A 21,017-nucleotide genomic window follows, 5' to 3' on the forward strand; every position below is an offset into this window, starting at 1 on the left:
GGGTGAGTAAATGATAAGAGAATTTTCATTTTTGGGTTAACTATCCCTTAAAAGGTGAATTAATTTCTGCACCAATTGCGTCACCAAACGGAACGGCAAAAAACGTCACTGTTTTCAAACAGGTTTCCTGAACACTTTAAGGCAATAAGTAGCATGTGAACGATATATCAAACATATAAATTATGTCCATGAAATAATATGAATGGATATTCTAATCACAAAGTCTATGCAAACTTTTAGGGATGGGACAATTTATAAAATTTTGAACTATTGCAAACTAAAATAAACAACAAACCATATACCACATTTTTATATTTTCAAAATTTCCATATGATCATAAATGACCCATCAAACATCAAAATCTCTCCATCCCTTTTTTCTACACAATTTACAGGGTTCACACAAAGTCCTTAAAGTGCATGAATTTATCTTTTAGATTTTAAGTCCTGGAATACCTGGAAAGTCGGATTATTTTGTTGAAAAGTGCTTTACAGTGCTTGAAATAAAACTGAACTTTCTTCTGTGTATTGAGTGTCCTAAGATGAGATTCACACATTCCACTTTCATTGAATAGTGTGTCTTTTAATATCCATTCTGTTCTTTACAATCAGTTGTTGATTAAAAAGTTAAAAGAAACATTAATTGTAATCACACATAGCACGGATGCAGTAAAAACTCCTAACTCGTTAATAACCAAAAAACATCTGTGACGCTCATTGAACTGCCACCATTCTTAAAGAAACAGAATAATTTCACTGCTTATTTAAATTAATGCAAACTCAGTGGATCCTTTGAACTTAAAAACAGTACTTTTTGTTAAGTTTTACAAGTAAATGACAGGAACTGTTTTGCATTTGTAGTAAAAAATAATAATAATAATAATAATTTAAAAAAAGTTATTCAAACGTAACTTTTCATGATTCAGGCTTTGTTTAAAGTGGAAGTAACGAATCGTGAATTTAGTACCGTGAACTGAAGATTAATTGATTATCAAAATAATCGTTAGTTGCAGCCCTACACATTTTACAAGTACACTACCGGTCAAAAGTTTTGAAACACGTACTCATTCTTTATTATAATTTTTTTTTTTTCACATTTTAGAATAATAGTAAAGTCATCAAAACTATGGAATAACATAAATGGAACTATGAGAATTATGTTGTGACTAAATAAAATCCAAAATCAATCAAAACTGTGTTAGATTTTAGCATCTTCAAAGTAGTCACCCTTTGCCTAGAATTTGCAGACATGTAAACTTGACATTTTCTCAACCAGCTTCTTGAGGTATCCCACTGGGATGCTTTTTAAACAGTATTGAAGGAGTTCCCATCTATGTTGGGCACTTATTGGCTGCTTTTCTTTATTATTTGGTCCAAGTCATCAATTTCAAAAACTTTTTTTTAATTACATTTTTGATTTATAATGAAATAAATTTATATGTTGGCACAATTATATTTTTGTCTACAAAACTCATTTCAAACATTTAAGCATACACCTTCAGATCAAAAGGTTTTTAAGATCATGAGAAACATTTCGGCCTTATCTTTTTGCCGGTAGTGTATTTACAAGAAATGTACATTTAAGTTTTATGTTGGTTTGGCAAAAAAGTATTTAAGCTCATACTGTAGTCGAGCTGCCAGCTTGGAACATTTTACAAAGAGCTGAATTTGAAACAGTAACAGCTCATGTCATTGTTATTTATGCAATTTCATGACACAAAGCTGAAATGTGATTATAATAATGATGACAAATAAATTATAAAAACACTTAATATACACCTCTGCATACTAATCAGCAGTTACAGAAATACTCAAACCAGCCTCTCTGGCACCAACAATCATGCCACGGTCCAAATCACTGAGATAAAAAATGTCCCCTTGATGTGAACATTAACTGAAGCTCCTGACCCATATCTGCATGATTTTATTCACTGCACTGCTGCCACATGATTGGCTGATTAGATAATCACATGGATGATTGTTGGTGCCAGATGGGCTGGTTTGAGTATTTCTGTAACTGCTGATCTCCTGGGATTTTCACACACAACAGTCTCTAGAATTTACTCAGAATGGTGCCAAAAACAAAAAACATCCAGTGAGGGGCAGTTCTGCAGATGGAAATGCCTTGTTGATGAAAGAGGTCAACAGAGAATGGCCAGACTGGTTCAAACTGACAAAGTCTACTGTAACTCAGATAACCACTCTGTACGATTGTGGTGAGAAGAATAGCATCTTAGAATGCTATTCTTGGCGCTGTTTTGGCAGCACAAGGGGGACCTACACAATATTAGACAGGTGGTTTTAATGTTGCGGCTGATTGGTGTGTGTGTGTGTGTGTGTGTGTGTATTGGTGGGTTTTTGTTAAATGTGAACCAAAATCATCACAATTAAAAGAACAAAAGACTTAAACTACTTCAGTCTGTGTGCATTGAATTTATTTAATACACAAGTTTCACAATTTGAGTTGAATTACTGAAATAAATGAACTTTTACACGACATTCTAATTTATTGAGATGCACCTGTGTATATATATATATATATTAGTATGCAAAAGTGTATATTAAATATTTTTATAATTTGTCTTCATTATTGTTTATATCTATATAGCCTATAATTTATTTTTTTCCCCCACAAAAATATGTCCCTGAGTTAGGTTAGGAATAGAAAGGAGTTTTGATATTACTGTATATATGATGAATATAGACAACTTTTTTTAACGTTCAGTTGTATGTGATCTTTTGTTATAGAGAAAGGTTTATGTGAATCTCCTATTATTTGAACTTTGAGCATTTATTTTGTGTATTAGAGAATGTTGTTCTGATGAGAAATTATAATTTGCACTCTGCTCAAACATTTTTCTAATTTTCTGTCATACTTTGTCGAATCAACATTATATCAAATCGCTAGTTCACTAGTTCGAATCCCAGGGCGTGCTGAGTGACTCCAGCCAGGTCTGTGGCTGGAGTCTGTGGCCAGGTCGTGGTCGCTATAATGTGGTTTGTTCTCGGTGGGGCGCATTGTGAATTAAGCGTGGTTGCCGCGGTGGATGGCGTGAAGCCTCCACACGCGCTATGTCTCCGTGGCAACGCGCTCAACAAGCCACGTGATAAGATGCGCAGGTTGACTGTCTCAGACGCGGAGGCAACTGGGATTCGTCCTCCGCCACCCGGACTGAGGCGAATCACTATGCGACCACGAGGACTTAGAGCGCATTGGGAATTGGGCATTCCAAATTGGGAGAAAAAAAATGTGGTATATGACCTGTGTCCTGCTAAAATCATTGAGTCACATGACTGTGGTCACCTGTAGCTATACAGGCTGCAGAGGTTAATACTGTAGTTCATTAAAAATGAAACTTTTGTCATCATTCACTCACTCTCCTGTTGTTCCAAACCAATATGACTTTCCTTCTTACGTGGAATGTGGAGATGTCAGGCAGAATATTAGACTCAATTTTCACTTTTATTAGGTCTACAATGAAAGTGAATGGTGACATTCTGCTTAACATCTCCTTTTGTGTTCCACAGAACAACGTAAATCATATGGGTTTGGAACAACATGAGAAGCAAGTGAGTAAATAGTGACAGAATTTTCATTTTAGGTCGAACTATTCCTTTAATCAAATCAAAGTGCAATGAAGTAAAGATTAAACATCACAAAATGACTGCTCTCTGCAATGTTTTCAAATAAGACAATGAATTTGTCGAGTCTGTGTGTTTACGTCTCTTCCAGGATCTCATGTGGTGTTCTAAAACATCCTCTTTCTCTCTTGTTCTGTCTTACTCTTTGTCCCACCCACATATCTTGCACAAAACACAAGCGTTTTTCAACTGTCATCTCAAATTCTTCCTTTGACATTCTCATTCTCTTGCCCTTTAGCCGAATGACTGGAGGAGAGTATTTCATATGCAACCGAACGGCAAAGAGGCATAGAGACTCTATTATATAATGTGGCTTTTGTCAGTCATTCAGTCCCTTAAAGACCACTGCAGTCTCATTCTCTATGTCTGTAGTGACTTTACCTGCAATGGCCTTAGATTCACTGAGCAGCTCCAGGACTTTATGCTAAAAGCAGACATTTAATTCAAGTTAAACTGAGTGCTGCTGTTTCAAAGAAAATCAATGTGCTTTTAATGCGTATCGGAGTGTTTGTACTTCTTTAAAACATATAATAGCCTTTAGTTTAGGTCACAGCACTGAAACATGACTTGCTACTTGGTATTTCTAGTCAGAAGTAGATGGTATAAGGGGGTGGGACATTGTCATACTAGGAAGCATTTGATTGGACAAAATGAGTGCAAGGTGAGTCATCAATATTTTTGGACTGTTTTCTCCATAAGGGATATTTAAAATGTTTATATCTGCTTACATTTTATTTTGTCATTTTCTAGGAAAACACAAGAATGAAGTCTCAAAGCTAATAGGCATAGACAAAAAGCCATAAAACTATTTTGATTTCATGAGGTCTCTGACACTCAAATGGTCAAAACACCTCTCAACCTTGTACTAAGACTAAAGGGAAAACAGGGGGAATGTACAACATCTTGTAAGAGGAACAGACCACAACACAAGAGGCTCTTTCAGTGTTTGCTTTGGCTCTTTATGCTCTCTTTGTCCAAGTATAAAGGGGCATTTTGGGGCACCCACTGCTTACTGGCACATCCACCCATCTCTTTCTTTCCAATGGCACAAGCAGACATTAATGCTTAACAAAGTGCATGGAGAAAGAAAGAGATATTATTAACCTCTCCATAAAGGGCATAAGAGTAAAAGAATAGTGAAAGGAGGTAAAGAAGATGGAGCACTGTCCTACAAGCGCCATTTTTGGGTAGGCATCTGGCATACACCAAACCTACTAGAGCGAAGAGGACTGGTCAGTGAGACTAAAGTTCAAATATATACACAGCTTGTATATACAGATAAACATGTTAAGAATTTAATTAAACCATGTTGCTTACATGTACTGAGAGTGATTGTGTATATGTGTGTCTCACTGCCCTTAATCCAGTTCTTTTTTTATCTGGCTTTTATATGGGGGGGTGGGTTGTGTTCGGAGTAAAAAAGGAAGTGAGTGAGAATAATGTGGAAAAAAGCTCAGATGGAGCTTTTGACGTATAGGAATGCGTCAGATCAGTTTTGAGGTTGTGGAAAGGCCAGTGTCAGTATGAAATCAAGCAGGAATAAAGTGAATTGAATTCCTGAAAGCACTGGACTCAAGGCATCTCTCTAAAATTATCATTAGTCAACAAAATGTGTTGCAGCAAATGCTGAAATGTTCTCAACTTCTTTCTTCGAAAGCATCACTTTTGCAAACTCTTGCATTTCTCTACGTCATTTGGACGCTTAAAATCAATGGACTCACAACGTTTTGTAAACTCTAGTGTGCAGGCGCCCATATTTACAGCTTGTGTAGCGACTGGAACTTAAGAGAAATTGACCCCATTTACACCTGGTATTAAGATGCATCTCGGGTGATCCGATCACATGTGGTCAGGTGAGATAAAGTACATCGCTGTTTACACCTGGTCGATAAAACGAGTCTTCTGTGACCACTTGTGTTCAGATTTTGAGGGGAGGGTCTCTGATTTCATGTCGACATACATCAATCACTATGTCAGTGTATTACTGCATGATATTAAAGTGCAACAAAGTCAGAAAAGACAAAGCGTGAAAAACCACTGTGTTGTTTCTCCCAGATGCATCTGAATTTTAATTTAAGCACAAATACAAACCCACGAGCAGAATTATCCATTATTTTAGTGGATTACCTGTATTAAAGGAGCTTGAGATGTTCGTGCTTCTCATTAGTGTCCCTGCATGTTGATTTTAGACACAATAAAGAAGATCCGTGAAGTTCTCGTGATTGTGTATGTATTCTCTTTTATTTTTATTTCTCCCCTTTTCTCCCCAATTTGGAACGCCCAATTCTCAATGCGCTCTAAATCCTCGCGGTGGCGTAGAGACTCACCTCAATCCGGGTGGCAGAGGATGAATCTCAGTTGCCTCCGCATCTGAGACCATCAATCCGCGCATCTTATCATGTGGCTACATCGTGGAGATGTAGCTCGTGTGGAGGCCCATGCTATTCCCCACGGCATCCACGCACAACTCAACACGCGCTCCACCGAGAGCGAGAACCACACATTATAGCGACCACGAGGAGGTTACCCCATGTGACTCTACCCTCCCTAGCAACCGAGCCAATTTGGTTGCTTAGGAGACCTGGCTGGAGTCACTCAGCATGCCCTGGATTCAAACTTGCGACTCCAGGGGTGGTAGTCAGCGTAAATACTCGCCAAGCTACCCAGGCCCCTATGTATTCTCTTTTTTTTTTTTTTATTCGATCGGATGGTTATTTCCTTTTAAAACCGATCATAACCGGCAAAGTTTAAACTCTTGTTGTAGCGCAGTGGTTGATTGATAGGTGAGGTGTAGTGCTTCACTGCTGTCAGGGACGCATCAGGACAGATTAGCATTTACACCTCAAATACGATGTGGTCACATGCGTTTTTGACTACCTTCGTATGTGGTGTTTTGTGATCTGATCACAAATTTCTTTTGACCGTTTAGTCCTGTATTTAGTGCTGAACACATGCGATCAGATCACACGAAACATATCTTAATACCAGGTGAAATGGGGTCTATAAATTATGCTCTCAAATTATAGATCTGTAATTTTTCCCAAGAGCACTGAAAGAGAAGTTAAATTGTCCATTGTCCAACACCAGAAACCACTCAACATTAGCGAACCAGAGGGCGATGTAGAGGACATGTTTATGAGCATTAGTTGGGGGGCATCTTGTTGGAGGATATCCCCAAACTGTCACTCTCTCTGACATGTTTCTCATCACATATGAGAGATTACAGTTAATTTTTAAAAGCTGCTGTTTTGTTTCATCAAGTGGCCCAAAGAGAAGAAAGGCTCTGAACATCTACTTTATCAGTGATTCGCAAATGTTTTTGCTTCAGCACCCAGATTTTACTGTACATTGGACATTCTACAAGTGGTACATTTTAGGGCTGCTTGATTATGGCAAAAATCATAATCACGATTACTTTGGTCAATATTGAGATCACGATTATTTAACATGATTACTCATCGACTTTCGAAACATCATGCATTTATTGAATTTTTTAAAAACTTGTCTTTTTAATATTGGATTTCCTTGGGAGCCTGGGTACCTCAGTGAGTACTGACACTGACTACAAACCCTGGAGTCGCGAGTTCGAATTCAGGGTGTGCTGAGTGACTCCAGCCAGGTCTCCTAAGCAACCAAATTGGCCCGGTTGCTAGGGAGGGTAGAGTCACATGGGGTAACCTCCTCGTGGCCGCAATAATGTGTGGTTCTCGCTCTCGGTGGGGCGCGTGGTGAGTTGTTCGTGGATGCCGTGGAGAATAGAGTGAAGCCTCCACATGCGCTACATCTCCGCGGTAACACGCTCAACAAGCCACGTGATAAGATGCGTGGATTGACGGTCTCAGATGTGTAGGCAACTGAGATTCGTCCTCTGCCACCTGGATTGAGGTGAGTCACTACGCAAAATGAGGACTTAGAGCGCATTGGGAATTGGGCATTCTAAATTAAAAAAAAGTGGATTTCCTTGAACTTGAAATGTAAACTGCACTGGGTAGTGGAGGACTCTATTGTCATATGATAATTATTTTATGTTATGTATGGTAGTCACATAAAGGAAAGCCCCCATCGCCACCATTAACAGCAGGGATGCTCATAGTTCTATGGAATGAGATCTACTTTTTCATCATGTTATTGCAGCAAGATCTACCATGTACAATAAAGGCTATACATTAGTCGCAATAACAACATTTCAGTAGTCGGTAGTGAAATTTTACGATTCTCAATACCAGCTTCAAAACCACAACAAATAATAACACTAACTAATATGTTAATTATGGAAGAATGGTTTCAAGTTCTTAAGTAATTATTCAAGACTAGTAAACAGCCAGTAATAAAATAACTAAAACAGCAATGAATAGAAATAGATTAAAAATAATAGAACAAATCAAGAAAATTCTGTGCTTTTTTAACAGCTTTAAAAGTTTTTAACAGAATAGGCCATCAAGTATTCAAGTAAACATTCAGAATGAAATGCAACATAAAACTAGTACTGGTCTTCACTGTATGATTATAATACATGAATACTTTTTAAAGCAACTACAGTTACTCAGTCAAGAGCAGTGGGTGTTTTTTCGTTTTCTTGTTGTGGTTGTTTGATTATTATAATGACACACTAGACAGCAGCAGGTCTATTAGCTTACATTTATACTTACAAGGCCGATTTTCTTTATAAGATACACACAGTGAACGTGTCACATATATTATGATTCACTACGAGCATCACGTTATCTTCTAGCTGCAGCAAACACGCACGAGTGATGAGCGTCCCCGCCAGAGTGTGCATCAGCCGGGAGAAGATTCAATCTCTCCCCCGGTCGCTTCACGCAACTCATAGATGCGGTGCTGACTGCACAGACAAATGCCAGTTTCGGAGTTTATTATCATAACCCACTTCCTATTATTTGAACTTTAATAAAGGATACTTTAAAGATATAACACCGCAGTTTCATTAAGAAACGGAATGCGGCACAATAATCGTTTTATCTCGATTATCTTGTTTTCATAATTGTTGGAAGCCAAAATCGTAATTGAAAATAAAATTCAATTAATCGCCCAGCCCTAGTACATTTACATTTTACAAGTGGCAAGGCAAACACAGTACCAAAATTTGTTGTCCCTAAATGACATTGTAATTTACCTTAATGTTTAACAAGACTCAGGAAAATTTAATTTTCATGCTCTTGGAAGCCAATAATTCACAACACAAAACACAATGTGGTCAGAAAAAACATGTTTAGCCTAGTTGCAAGTGAAATTGGTATTGGTCTGTAGTCTGCGAAGTACTATGGGTTGTAATTTCTTTTAATTTGCATAGTTTTGTTTTCCGAGCATGAGGGGATGTAACACAGCCTGTCAATATTGGCATCTGCCTTATTAAGCTAAATGTAGCTTCAAATCAAATGACAGATGAATTTACACAAAAATACTGTAAAGCTTGAATGGATGCACAACCTTTGACATCAACAAAAAATATTTTAAAAAATTAACACAACTTTTTTCTTTTTTTTTTATACTAAGAATGCATGGTTATATGGTCAGTTGCATTTTATTATTTGCATTTAGCATTGTTTTGTGCTCATTTTCTGCAACTCTTAAGAACAGCTCTGACTGTTACCCACCAGGTGAGAATCGCTGATCTACACTACAATAAACTGTTTTAAATTGGCTCTTACACAAATATTAACACAATCCTGATCTGCCCTATATGACCGACTGATCTGACATCATGTCTGTGTGCTATTGATAGTGGGTCATTTCAAAAGCATCTTTATGTAATAGTGAGATTATCACATCTATAATCCACAGCTCACAGTAGCAAATTGAGGGCAACAAGGGTCAGCCATTGAATATCAAACAATCAGAAAAACAGGGATTTTATTCAAGAAGAGCCATTGGGTAATACTGACAGTGTTACAGTGTCTGTGTGTTTAAGAAAGTACATTGAAAGGTCAAAGGTCTGTCTGACACCGAAACACAAACACATCACACAGACACAAACTGGCACCCAAATATACACATGCAGCAATACTGAAAGTGCAAACAGAGGGCGGACAGAGGAAGTTCTGCAGACAAAGGTTCTTCAGTAGTTACTTCCTGTGTCCTTCAGCCTCAACAGAGTCACAGAAGCTGGCAGAAAGTGTGTGTGTTTGTAAGTGAAAGCTCTGGCTACAAATGACAAAAACAATGACACTAACAAAATGTCTTTGGCCAAATTTGAAGTCCTGAATTTTTTTTTTCTTTTTTTTTTTTTTTGGCTTGTAGAGATTTTTTCTTTTTTTTGCAATACAATAATGAGAAATAGGGGAAGATTTTGCTTAATTAAACTTTATGTTGTCTTACAGTCATTTTGACCGGGTTGACTTCTTTTTTTTTCTTACGAATATTTGTTTTACTTAATCCAATTGGAATAAAATTCAATGTGGACAAAAAAATGTGGACCATTTTCTTTACATATTTTTGGTTTTATTTAACTTTGTTACACTTGTGTTCCCGGTCAAAAATGACCAGCCACTGGAAATGAATGGATTAGACTACAAAATACAGAAATATTAAGTGTTCAGGAGCATCCCAATCCTTCAGATGGGCACATATGTGGATGTGTGTTTGCACACACAAAGTCCTCGGACATGAGTGCGCGCGCGCGCGCGCACACACACACACACACACACACACACACAAAACACACAATGTGTGCTCAGCACACTTTTGTGCATCTTCTTTCCATGTACACTCTTTGAAAAATATTTCAAAATCTGCTTAGCATTTTATATTGTGTTTGGGCTTGTTTGAATCGGGATAGTCTGCTGTAAGTAATGATATGTCATTGTCTATGTAATGTGTATGGTTCAGGATGAAATAAAGAAAAACATGACAAAAGTCACTCTTGTTTATTATATTTATTTGTGTCAGTTGGAATTTCATACATTAATACTCACTGCAGTTTGGCCTCTGAGTGAAACAAATTTCTTCATTGCATTCTACTTGTTAAGACCTTTCCAATGATATGTAATACATAGATATCTCATGTTTTTTATGGTTTTACCAACTCTGAATATAATTGTTGTGATAACAAATTTGCAAATGATGAGAACAAAAAAGTTCTTATTTGTCAGCAAATTAAAAAGCGCTATTTACTCAGTTCAAGTAATCATTCTATCAATTAAAATATATATTTTTACAAATGTTCAAATGTTTTGTATGTTCAAAAAAATTTGTACAAAACCTAATTACCCAAAAGTTATTAAAAAGATCTAATGCAATATCTTGTGATAAAATATGCAATATAAACAATCTTAGTGGGATGGTCATTTTTGACTGGGAACACAAAATGTGTTAGCACAAAATGAACAGCACAAGGGTTAACAATTCTTCACAATGCAAATTTTACTAAGCAAAATATTATTTTCTTATTTCTTTTTGATTTTGAAGCTGTACAACAAATAAGCATACTTAAGAAAACTTTACAACTGTGAATAAATATTCTCTTAAATTGACTGTATTGAGAATGGGATTTTTTTGCATTACGGTAATAAGAAATTAGGGAGAAAATGTACTTAACTATCATATAACTACAATCACAATGCAAAAAATCTTAATGTTCCTACAATACGCTTCATTTTGTTTTAAAGGGGTCATGAAATGCTCTTTTTTTTTTTTTTATTTGTTTTTTTTTTAATCTTCCCTGAGGTCCACTGATAATGTTAGTGAAGTTTTCCGCACTGTACTTTTTTATCTCTGTCTAAATGCTCGGTTTTGGCCTTAGCTCCTCCTTTAAACGTCAACGTAAACGCCCACTGTTCTGATTGGCCAATCGTGCAGCCCCTCAAATACAGCAATATTTGAAATTCAATCGGAAGAGAATGAACAAGCCCACAATATTATTAAACTACATTTCAAGGGTTACATCCAGGCACATTCAAGGCACATCCAACACATTACATCAGAATATATTAAACTGCTCATCTCAAACACAACTGGACGTGAGAGGCGTTTTGCGTCAAAAGCAATAGAACCCATTTTAATCAATGATGCTGTCTACCATGGAAGCGTCCGCTGCAGTAAACAGTAAACAGATCTCCCATTCTATTTTGCGCTAACACTACTACTGCCAACAACACCACAAATAAATGGTTTAGGAAGTTTGTGTCGACGCGCCTGGTGTAGACAGCCTCAAGCCGTCGCGTCAATGGATGCGCCTGGTGTAGACAAGGTTTCAGTACCATAAACTATCAACTATCAACAGTCATGACATTTGAAATATTCATGAATGGAACTGTTTACTTACATTTTTGATTGGGTCCAATAGTATTTTTAAATGCCCCATCCTTCACTGAAAATTCCATTGCAAAGCTTGTATTTTTTTATGACTGGTTCTTACTACTTAAACTACTTACAAGCAATCCATGCACATACATAGTCCAAAGCACAATGAAGACGCACGCATCCTGTTTCCGATATCCTCCTGTACTGATGCACATCGCCAGAAATGCATCATAACAGTTAAAGATGTCCATTTAGTGTGTGTTTAAATACACCAACAATTACAGTAGGTTTTTATAGTAGAAAGACCTCTAATATGTCAAAATATAAAGGAAAAATTGATTCCTCATGACATGACCCTTTTAAGCAAATATGATTTGGGGGTAAAATACTTTTTTACCTTGACAGGTTTCATGATATTCACCTAGCTACTCCTTCGCTATTCAACCTATGCCAACATAAACACCTTTCTGCTTTGAGGGAATTAAGCAGGTGTAAATCATCCATGCTGGAAAGAGACATCAAACATAGAATGGCCTTTCAAACGCAGCAGGACACACAACACTGAGCCCTCCATCGCCACAGTGATGATATCCATTTCATTAATGAACCCATGAGGAGAAAACAGAGAGGAGGAGGCTAATCAGCCAATCAAAATCAAGGAAAGCAGGGGCTTGTGGCCTCGTACTTCCTGTCCTTTTGACACACACACACACACACACACACACATATTGACAACTGATATATTTAGACTATTTTCAGCACATATAGTATTCACTGGCAGGGAATTCCCAAAAGGAAATAGAAATTCATGGATACGTTTGCAGACTTCACAGTATGTGTGTACATTTTCAGTCTGTGTATCTTGTTTACATACACCTGTGTAAGCATATAGGCTACTAAGAGAGCACTTTGATTTGTGGGAGTTTTGATTGTTTGTGAGTGAAAAGTGTGCAGATCACTCTGGATCATTCTACACTACTGGTTCACTATTGTTACTGATGCACATCGGCTCAGCAAACCGAGGTATGGACCTTTCCCTCTGACAAAAGCACTCATGCTCTAGAGGGCCACTTCTATGATAATGTCCCACATCATCAAAAGGTCATAAAGTCATGTGAGGACAGGTTATCTCAGTTAAGTCAGTGGCATTCTTTTTTTCCCTCTCTCTCTGTAATGTGTTAGATTTAATCTTTCTCACAGCAAAATGTTACAGGGGTCTTGCAATTGCTCTGAATATATTTAAATGAGTTTGTGAGATGAAAGAAGGGTGGCAAAGATTGTAAAGAGTGGAAAATTATGCCTGTATAACATGATGTTTACCACATTACTCTTCCACGTTTTTTTTTTTTTAAGTAGCCAGTATACAGTTTACTGTACAGTAGCATGCAAGTATTTCATTCCAAACACAGTCTGTTTGTGAGGTACTTAAAACAGCTGCTGTAAATTGCCATGAATGCATAACACCAGCAAAACACCACACGCACAAACCAATACTCTTCACTCAAAAAAGGATTTGTGTGTTATATGTGACTTCCATATAATAAGTAGTGGTCAATCGATATATCGCTGAGGCCGATAAATCTGACAATATTCGGACGATATTCAGACTTTTTTCATTATCGGCTTCGGCCAATACATTTTCCTGTTTGGGTAATTCTTCTTCTTGAGGGCACCGAAAATCGCCTGCTTGCATGTGAAGCGACTGAGACATGTAAATGACCATTCAAGGTTTGTTTTGCTGTTACATGCCATCGTGTTACTACAATAAAAGACCAGTGTGCAACAGTCTAATTTAAATGGTCTGCATATCAGAGCCACGGCAGACGTGTTTGAGCTCGTAATGTTGAAGTGTTCAACTGTTTCACTCCCCCTCTCTCTCCTCAACAGTTCCCTGTAACTTTTGTTACTGCAACTGTCTTGTCTAATGATAAAAAGTCAAATATCAATAAAACTAACATCATATACCATCTGCAAATATGCGCACATCTTCTTTAAACAGATGCAATAAACCAACCTCACACAACTTGAGCAGATCCAGCATCCTGTGGAGCACTCATTTATTTACCTCTAAAGCATGTATTCTAACAGTCTCTCCTCAGCAGTTCCCTGTAACTTTTAACTGTCTTGTCTAATGATAAAAAGTAGGGATGCACCGATACCACTTTTTCTCTTCCGATCCGATATCGGAAACTTCAGTATCGGCCGATACTGATCCCAAGCCGATACCAGTGTTGTTTTTTTGCATAATCAGTTTAGAATATCTTTACATTATTGTGTGGAACTAATTGGGAGCTCTCTTTAATATGAAAAGAAACACAAACCTTTAACTACACATTATTTCAATATAAATGTATAGCTTATTAAGAAACACTTTATTATTAACTAGTATACTGGATAATGTAGCAGCAAAATTAACAGTAATTCCAGTCTTCAAGTCTTCAGTAGAAAAGAAACCAGTGTTTTATTTTTGCCTTTATCCAAACATGTTTCAACTTGCATCTGGACTTTAAAGGATTCAGATCTATTTAATTTTAATTTAATTGTAAGACATCAGTCCACTTTTCATTCACACAATTATTTTTGGAACCTATTCAACTTAAATATTGTTATAAATTGTAAACAAATACTAATGATAACAATAATAAATTGTTATTAATATTATTATTATTATTGACTTTTAATTTTAAATACAACAGTAATATATTTAAATCGTGCACTTTTAAAACCCTCATGCTTTTATTTTGACATTCTAAACTCTCCAGGAAGTCAAGTATGTGTCTGTTTGTAGGCAAGTTCACAGTAGTTTAATTAGCTTCTTATTCAAATTCTGGTAAAATGCACCTCTGGTGCCATTCTAAATGCATATAAGTGAACCGAACTATTGAGCGTCTACATCTGAGATGCTGTTCTTGAGTAGCACTCAAATATTGCGCATCACTGTGAAGGCTAAAAATAGCCACGAGTGCATCACCAGCCTGTGCGTGAGTTTGTGTCAACAGAGCAGCACCATTCACTAACGCGCTGGCGCTGCGCATTCTATATATTTACTTATTAAACACAGCCTTTTGTGATTCACAGAGCTATCGCACGTCTTCAAGTGGCTTTGAATAAAATGCACAAGTCATTTTGGCCGTTTAAACTGTCAGGAGCTTGAGGTTCGCGCTGGATCTGCACAGGCGCATGAGTGCAACCAAAGTCTTTCTAGCAAGTCAGTCCACTGTCGGCCATGTTTGGAAAGACCAAAATCTCCAAAACGGTTGGTCAAGATTATGATCAAAGAACATATTTCAAATCAGCAGTAAAATCTGACAACACTGGTATCATAAATAGTGCTTCTTTGCCTCAGATTACGTTATAAAAACACAATTTTCCCAGCTTTTATAGCTAATGCCTATGTGCATTCTCGAGTAGATTGACAGGCGATGTCTGTATCTAAAAGGTGACTGGCTCTTTTACCTGTAAGGTGGGACTTCCTATCTATGACCGTTCGCTGCAGTTGGGTGTTCTAATTTCTCCCATTCATTTTAATAGAAATGGCCCGTCTCTGCTAAATAGTCTCTGGTGCAACTTCAAAGTAAAAACGCTTCACGTGTGCTATTAGTAAATGTCATATTCACTATGCACTGTATTTACAATTGGTTTGATTCTGTATTTTTTTAGTAAATGTGATTGTTAACGTGGACATGCCATCCATGGTTGCTGGACTACTGTATGTCCTGTTATTTCCTTCTTCCTAATACATTAACAATTTCTTCAGTGCAAATAATTTACTAAAATTTGATGACTAAACAGAAATCAGAAGAAACTGCTATCTACCATTTAAAACACTATATTATTATTTTTTATTATTTTTTTACAAAGTAAAAATGTAGTAAATATAGTGCTAAAATAGTTTATTATTATTATGTTTTTAGCAAATTTATGTTTATGTTATTTACTATATTAAATTGTGTGAAATATCGGCATTGTATCGGCCACCATGCTCTCTGGATATCAGCATTGGCCATTAAAAAAAAAACCATATCGGTCGACCAGTAATAATAAGTGATTTAACAATTAACATAGGATAATAAGGATATAATATTCAAAAACTGATTGATTAGCCTTGGCATTAACTGTCAAGGACAATGTTTCCAACAAGTCAAAAACCCACATTAACACAGTGATTAACATAATAAGCATGCTCATACAAATACGTTACTGTGAGACAAAGTCAAAAAATTGTCCCCAAAAGTGAGCTAAATCTGACACAACCTCCCTTTGGGAACATTTAAAGATGTCCTATTTTTAAAAACAATTAATAATTAAAGCTAATAAGGTTTTATAATCTAAAAAACAAAATCTAAATGTTTTCTTTTAGGGTTATTTGACTGTATATTAATTATAATTAGCTTCATATAATAGCACTACAGAAATCTACAAGTCCCCATTTAAATAACCTAGTAAACGTGTGCGTGCGTTAGAATGAGAGAGATTCTAAACTTACCACACCCTCTGGACACATTCTGTCCTGACAACATCTCAGCTGTGCTTATCAACGGCAGAGAGACAGAATGAGTGAGACAGATGCACTGACAGCAGGACAGAGAGAGAAAGAGCAATCTTTGATACTTTAGTAAATATTAGATTAAGGTAAACTGCACTGTTGTCTGCCCATCAGAATCAGCAGGCCTTTATTGGGTTAGTTCACTGGTGTGTGTGTGTGTGTGTGTGTGTGTGTGTGTGTGTGTTGGAACAGGAATGAGAGGAATGCTCAGGGAAGGAGCTACAGGATTCGGACTAAAGCAGAACACAGACACTTCTAACACTTTTCTGGGTTCCAACAGACCTTGTCACATCTAAGCTTAACAAACCAGGCAAAGATTCAATACATTGTGCTGCTGAGAACAACAATGAATGTCTCAAAGAATATAACGTCTTCAAAACAGGTGCGAATTATTGAGAGCAAGCGTTTTATAACCAGAGAAGCTTTGTCTGTATTGTAGGAAAGAAAGAAAAAAATGGGGGAGTTGTGTGTTACAATTCAATAGTGACATAAACTTAAGCCTCTGTTGCATAAGTCTGCAGACAGAGAACAAGTCAAAATAGGAATAATCCATGACATCATGTACACACACACACACACACTCGCAGAGATAGAAACACATTAAACAAGCTGAAGTATAATCTAAACTGCAGACAATGACAGCTCACACAAAGGAAAACACCCAACTGAGTGGAATGAATTAAATTTTGTGCAGCTGTCCGTTACAAAAGCACCAGTTCTGATATAAAAGCTATTCATTATCTTTTATTAGAGGGGTGACATGCTACTAATCCCCTAGTCATGCGTGCATTTGTGTGTTATGATGGCTTATTTAAAATTATTTGAACCTATCATAAAAAAGGAATAAGGAAAAACACACAAAAGCAAAATGGGAATAAAAAATTGAGAGTAGGAAAGTGTGTGTGTACTGTGTACTGTATTTGTAGGCCTGTGTGTGCAAATCTGCTTTTGGGGGTGAAGATAAAGATGGGGCATAGAAAAAGGCGAGAAATTGGGGTTCTAAATCCGCCTTCTACAGGCTAATCTGGAAATTGATTTGGACCCCAATCCTTTTTGAGTACAGAAGCTGACCGTTCAAAAGTGTTTAGGGGGCATCCAAGTAAGGATGGAGAAAGAAATAGAAGAAATTAAAGAAATATTTTTAGATATTCAAGCTAAGCTATACTGACAGTCGATTACCACAGAAATTAATTATGACTCATACTTTTTTTTTTTTTTTAAATGAAAGTTATGCTCTTAAACTGGAAATTGCACATGGCCCCAAAGACTCCCATTGTAAGTGCATTTCTGAACACATATTCCCCCACCCCAATATAACATTCAAGTAGAAATTATTTTCTGTGGTAATAGCGCACAGTCTGGTTCCAGAAAAAAAAAAAAAAAATCTAAATCCCATTAATTTTTTCCATGTGGGGATTGTTTATTAATAATAACTTGTAAATCTTTAAAGACAGACCTACTGTGAGCTTTGAGGTTGTTAATCAATGGTATATCCTGGAGAACTACACTACCCATGATCCTCTGGTGGAATATATACCAATCAGAGAGTCTCGGCAAACAAATCGCAGCAAACAAGTCGTTCTCCCTACAGTCTCAAACTACTTACATATTTGTACTGTACTTATCTGAATATTTTGAAATATATTTTAACAACTTTAAATCATCATTAATGTTTTTCCATCGTTTTTAATTCAATTACGTGATTTGCAGTACTTCATGGGTTGTAGTTCATTCCTTCATGAAACACGTCAAGTACACAGTCTTGTACCTTTGTCTTTTTTTCCGATTTTCAAATATGTTTTTGCTTGAAATCAAAGTTTGTAATGTTGTGATTCACCTCAGAGCTGGATGGTGTGGTTCATGGCTTGCAACTATTTTACTCTGTTGAATCCCTATGGATAAAATGAATGGGAAAAATACTTCTGAAAACCAGACAGCTAAAAAAGTGGGCAGGCACTGTTGCGCTATATTGACAGAATACTACAGGTGCTGCCTATAGAACTTGAAATTAATCTGGAATATATATTTCAACTTCTTAGACAGTCAATGTTTTTGAAAAGTCTTGGGAAAGAAAATATTCTTTGTTTATGAGGGATAGTTGCTGTCACAGGGCTGAATAAGTAATCACATGGTTTAGTATTAGCAGCTAACCCTGATGGACAAAGCCTAAAACAGACAAATCCCTTAAAAGCCAAGTACTGTATGTTCCTTTAAAAGTGTATGTGTGAGAGGTTAAGCAACTGTCTGGAACCTGATTTTGAGAAGCATTGCGATTTCTCGCATTACTGAAAAACAAAAGGAAGTGGCTAGAAATCTAGAATCTAGCTGATAAATTATCTATTCACTCAATGTTCTCTAAATCAAATCCAGGGTAGTCCCCTCCATCCCCCCATATTAAAGCTCATCAGAAGATCAGATCTGCATACAAGCTACAGGTTTAAGACTCACTCAGAGGAACATGCTGATTCTCCTTGTACATTGTGATAATCGGATGGCTGTATGTGTACATCTCCATCTCACTCACACATGCACCGACTCAGACAACCACAAAAAGGGGGCAACAACATGATCCAGCCAGATATGACCTACTTTCTATTCTCCAACAATCCCCTTTGTTCCCCCAGCAGTACCCTCTTTCAGTCCAGAGACAGAAAGGGCAATGGGGGATTGAGAGTATTGGGGGAGGAGGGTAGCAACAAAGAATAAACAACCAATTTCACACAATGCACCATAGGACACTCAAAAGCAATATAAATCACACAAAACTACTTACTACCTACTTTAATGAACCCCCATAATGCAGAGCCGCTTGACACCTCTTAAGCACTGGATAAATATAATCCATGTATTTCATGTGTCAATTTGCAACTCAGAATATTACTCTAAGATTGAAAATGGATCCAAAATTGTTGCTTTTAAAATCAAATAAATGTGAAGTGTGTAATTTGTTCTGTTAAAATTATTTCCAGCTAAATATACAGCGATAACTAAGTAATTCATAGGTTGATTTCCCCGAAGAGTGTAAACACGTTGACTCTGTAGCACTTTCAAAACATTGCTCTATTTATTTGAGCATTCAGACCAGAAGGGCTGGGCGATATATCTAGTATTCACAATATAATCGTGATGATTTTGCTGACAACATAAATTAAGCAATATCATGAATAGTGTAAATATTTTAACGTGCTTTTTATTTGGCCACAGCATTTCCTAAAGGTGTCATCAGAGTAATTTCACGATCCTTCAGGACAATTAATCAAAATAACATCAGAATCAGAATCCAGTCATATTTCAATATTAAGATGCATAAGGCTGTGACTTTAAGACACGAATACATTTTCTGTGTGCGTTTCAGAGAGAATAGGTGACGCACTGCTCTGTGTGCACGCGTGGGGCTAATAATAAGGAGCTTGCATGATACGCTGTTTTCAGAGATCTCGGAGAGGTTCACGTGCATTGTGAAAGCAAAGTGCTGCAGGTTCACGCAATTGTGCAATTCCAAAAAAGTTTTGTTTTTTTTTTTCTCCCCAATATGGAATGCCCATTTTCCAATGCGCTCTAAGTCCTCGTGGTGGCATAGTGACTCACCTCAATCCGGGTGGTGGAGGACGAATCTCAGTTGCCTCTGCGTCTGAGACCGTCAATCCACGCAACTTATCATGTGGCTTGTTGAGCGCATTACCACGGAGACATAGCGCGTGTGGAGGCTTCACACTATTCTCCGTGGCATCGAGGCACAACTCACCACGCGCCCCACAGAGAACAAACCACATTATAAAGACCACGAGGAGGTTACCCCATATGACTGTACCCTCCCTAGCAACCGGGCCATTTTGGTTGCTTAGGAAACACGGCTGGAGTCACTCAGCACGCCCTGGATTCGAACTCACGACTCCAGGGATGGTAGTCAGCGTCTTTACTCGTTGAGCTACCCAAGCCCCAATTCCAAACATTTGTAACCACAATAAGCTATTATACAAATCTAAAAACATGACACAGTATCAAAGAAATGAAGGAAATCACAGCGTCTCACCAGATTTGTAATGAGGAACACTATAAACTGTCAAATAAAAACACTGTCAGTGTTCCGCCAAAATTAAAGCTCCAGGTGAAATAAATGTTCCTATTTACAGAAATACATTACTATTGTATAAATAAAATCTAATCCTAAAAATAATAATTACTATTATTTAGTATTATATTATAATATTGAACTTGACTGGATTCTACAATAATAATTCAGTATTATATAATTTTCAACTGGGTTCCATAAAAATCAGTGAGGGAATTAATTCACAAAAATGTCTTAGTAAAAACATATTTAGGTAAATAATGTTTTTTATAAGGCTACTTTGTATCATTGTATATGGTGCTTATAAATGAAAACAATTAAATATAATTATTCCTTGTGTTCATTTAGTTAACAATTTGGAATATATTTTTAACTAGATTTTCAATTCATGCATTAAACATTTTGAATCTACTCGATCACTATGGGCCCTATTTTAGAAGCGCTAAGCGCAACACTGCTTTAATCATAAGCGCAAAATCAATGGGCATAGCCATGAAGT

The 21,017-nt window shown here is 36.9% G+C and overlaps 2 protein-coding genes across 8 annotated transcripts in view; one reads left to right on the top strand and one right to left on the bottom strand.

Moving 5' to 3' along the window:
• The window catches only part of LOC127427040 (rho GTPase-activating protein 12-like), a 76,686-nt gene that overhangs the window by 41,138 nt on the left and 14,531 nt on the right, over nucleotides 1-21,017 (bottom strand). The window lies entirely within an intron of this gene.
• The window catches only part of LOC127427041 (hexosaminidase D-like), a 29,260-nt gene continuing 21,126 nt past the window's right edge, over nucleotides 12,884-21,017 (top strand). The window contains exon 1 of the mRNA XM_051674357.1: nucleotides 12,884-12,923. Coding sequence (XP_051530317.1) covers nucleotides 12,899-12,923 — 25 coding nt within the window. The 5' untranslated portion in view covers nucleotides 12,884-12,898. The remainder of the gene's footprint in view (nucleotides 12,924-21,017) is intronic.

This window comes from Myxocyprinus asiaticus, chromosome 36, assembly GCF_019703515.2.
Source record: "Myxocyprinus asiaticus isolate MX2 ecotype Aquarium Trade chromosome 36, UBuf_Myxa_2, whole genome shotgun sequence".
NCBI lineage: Eukaryota > Metazoa > Chordata > Actinopteri > Cypriniformes > Catostomidae > Myxocyprinus > Myxocyprinus asiaticus.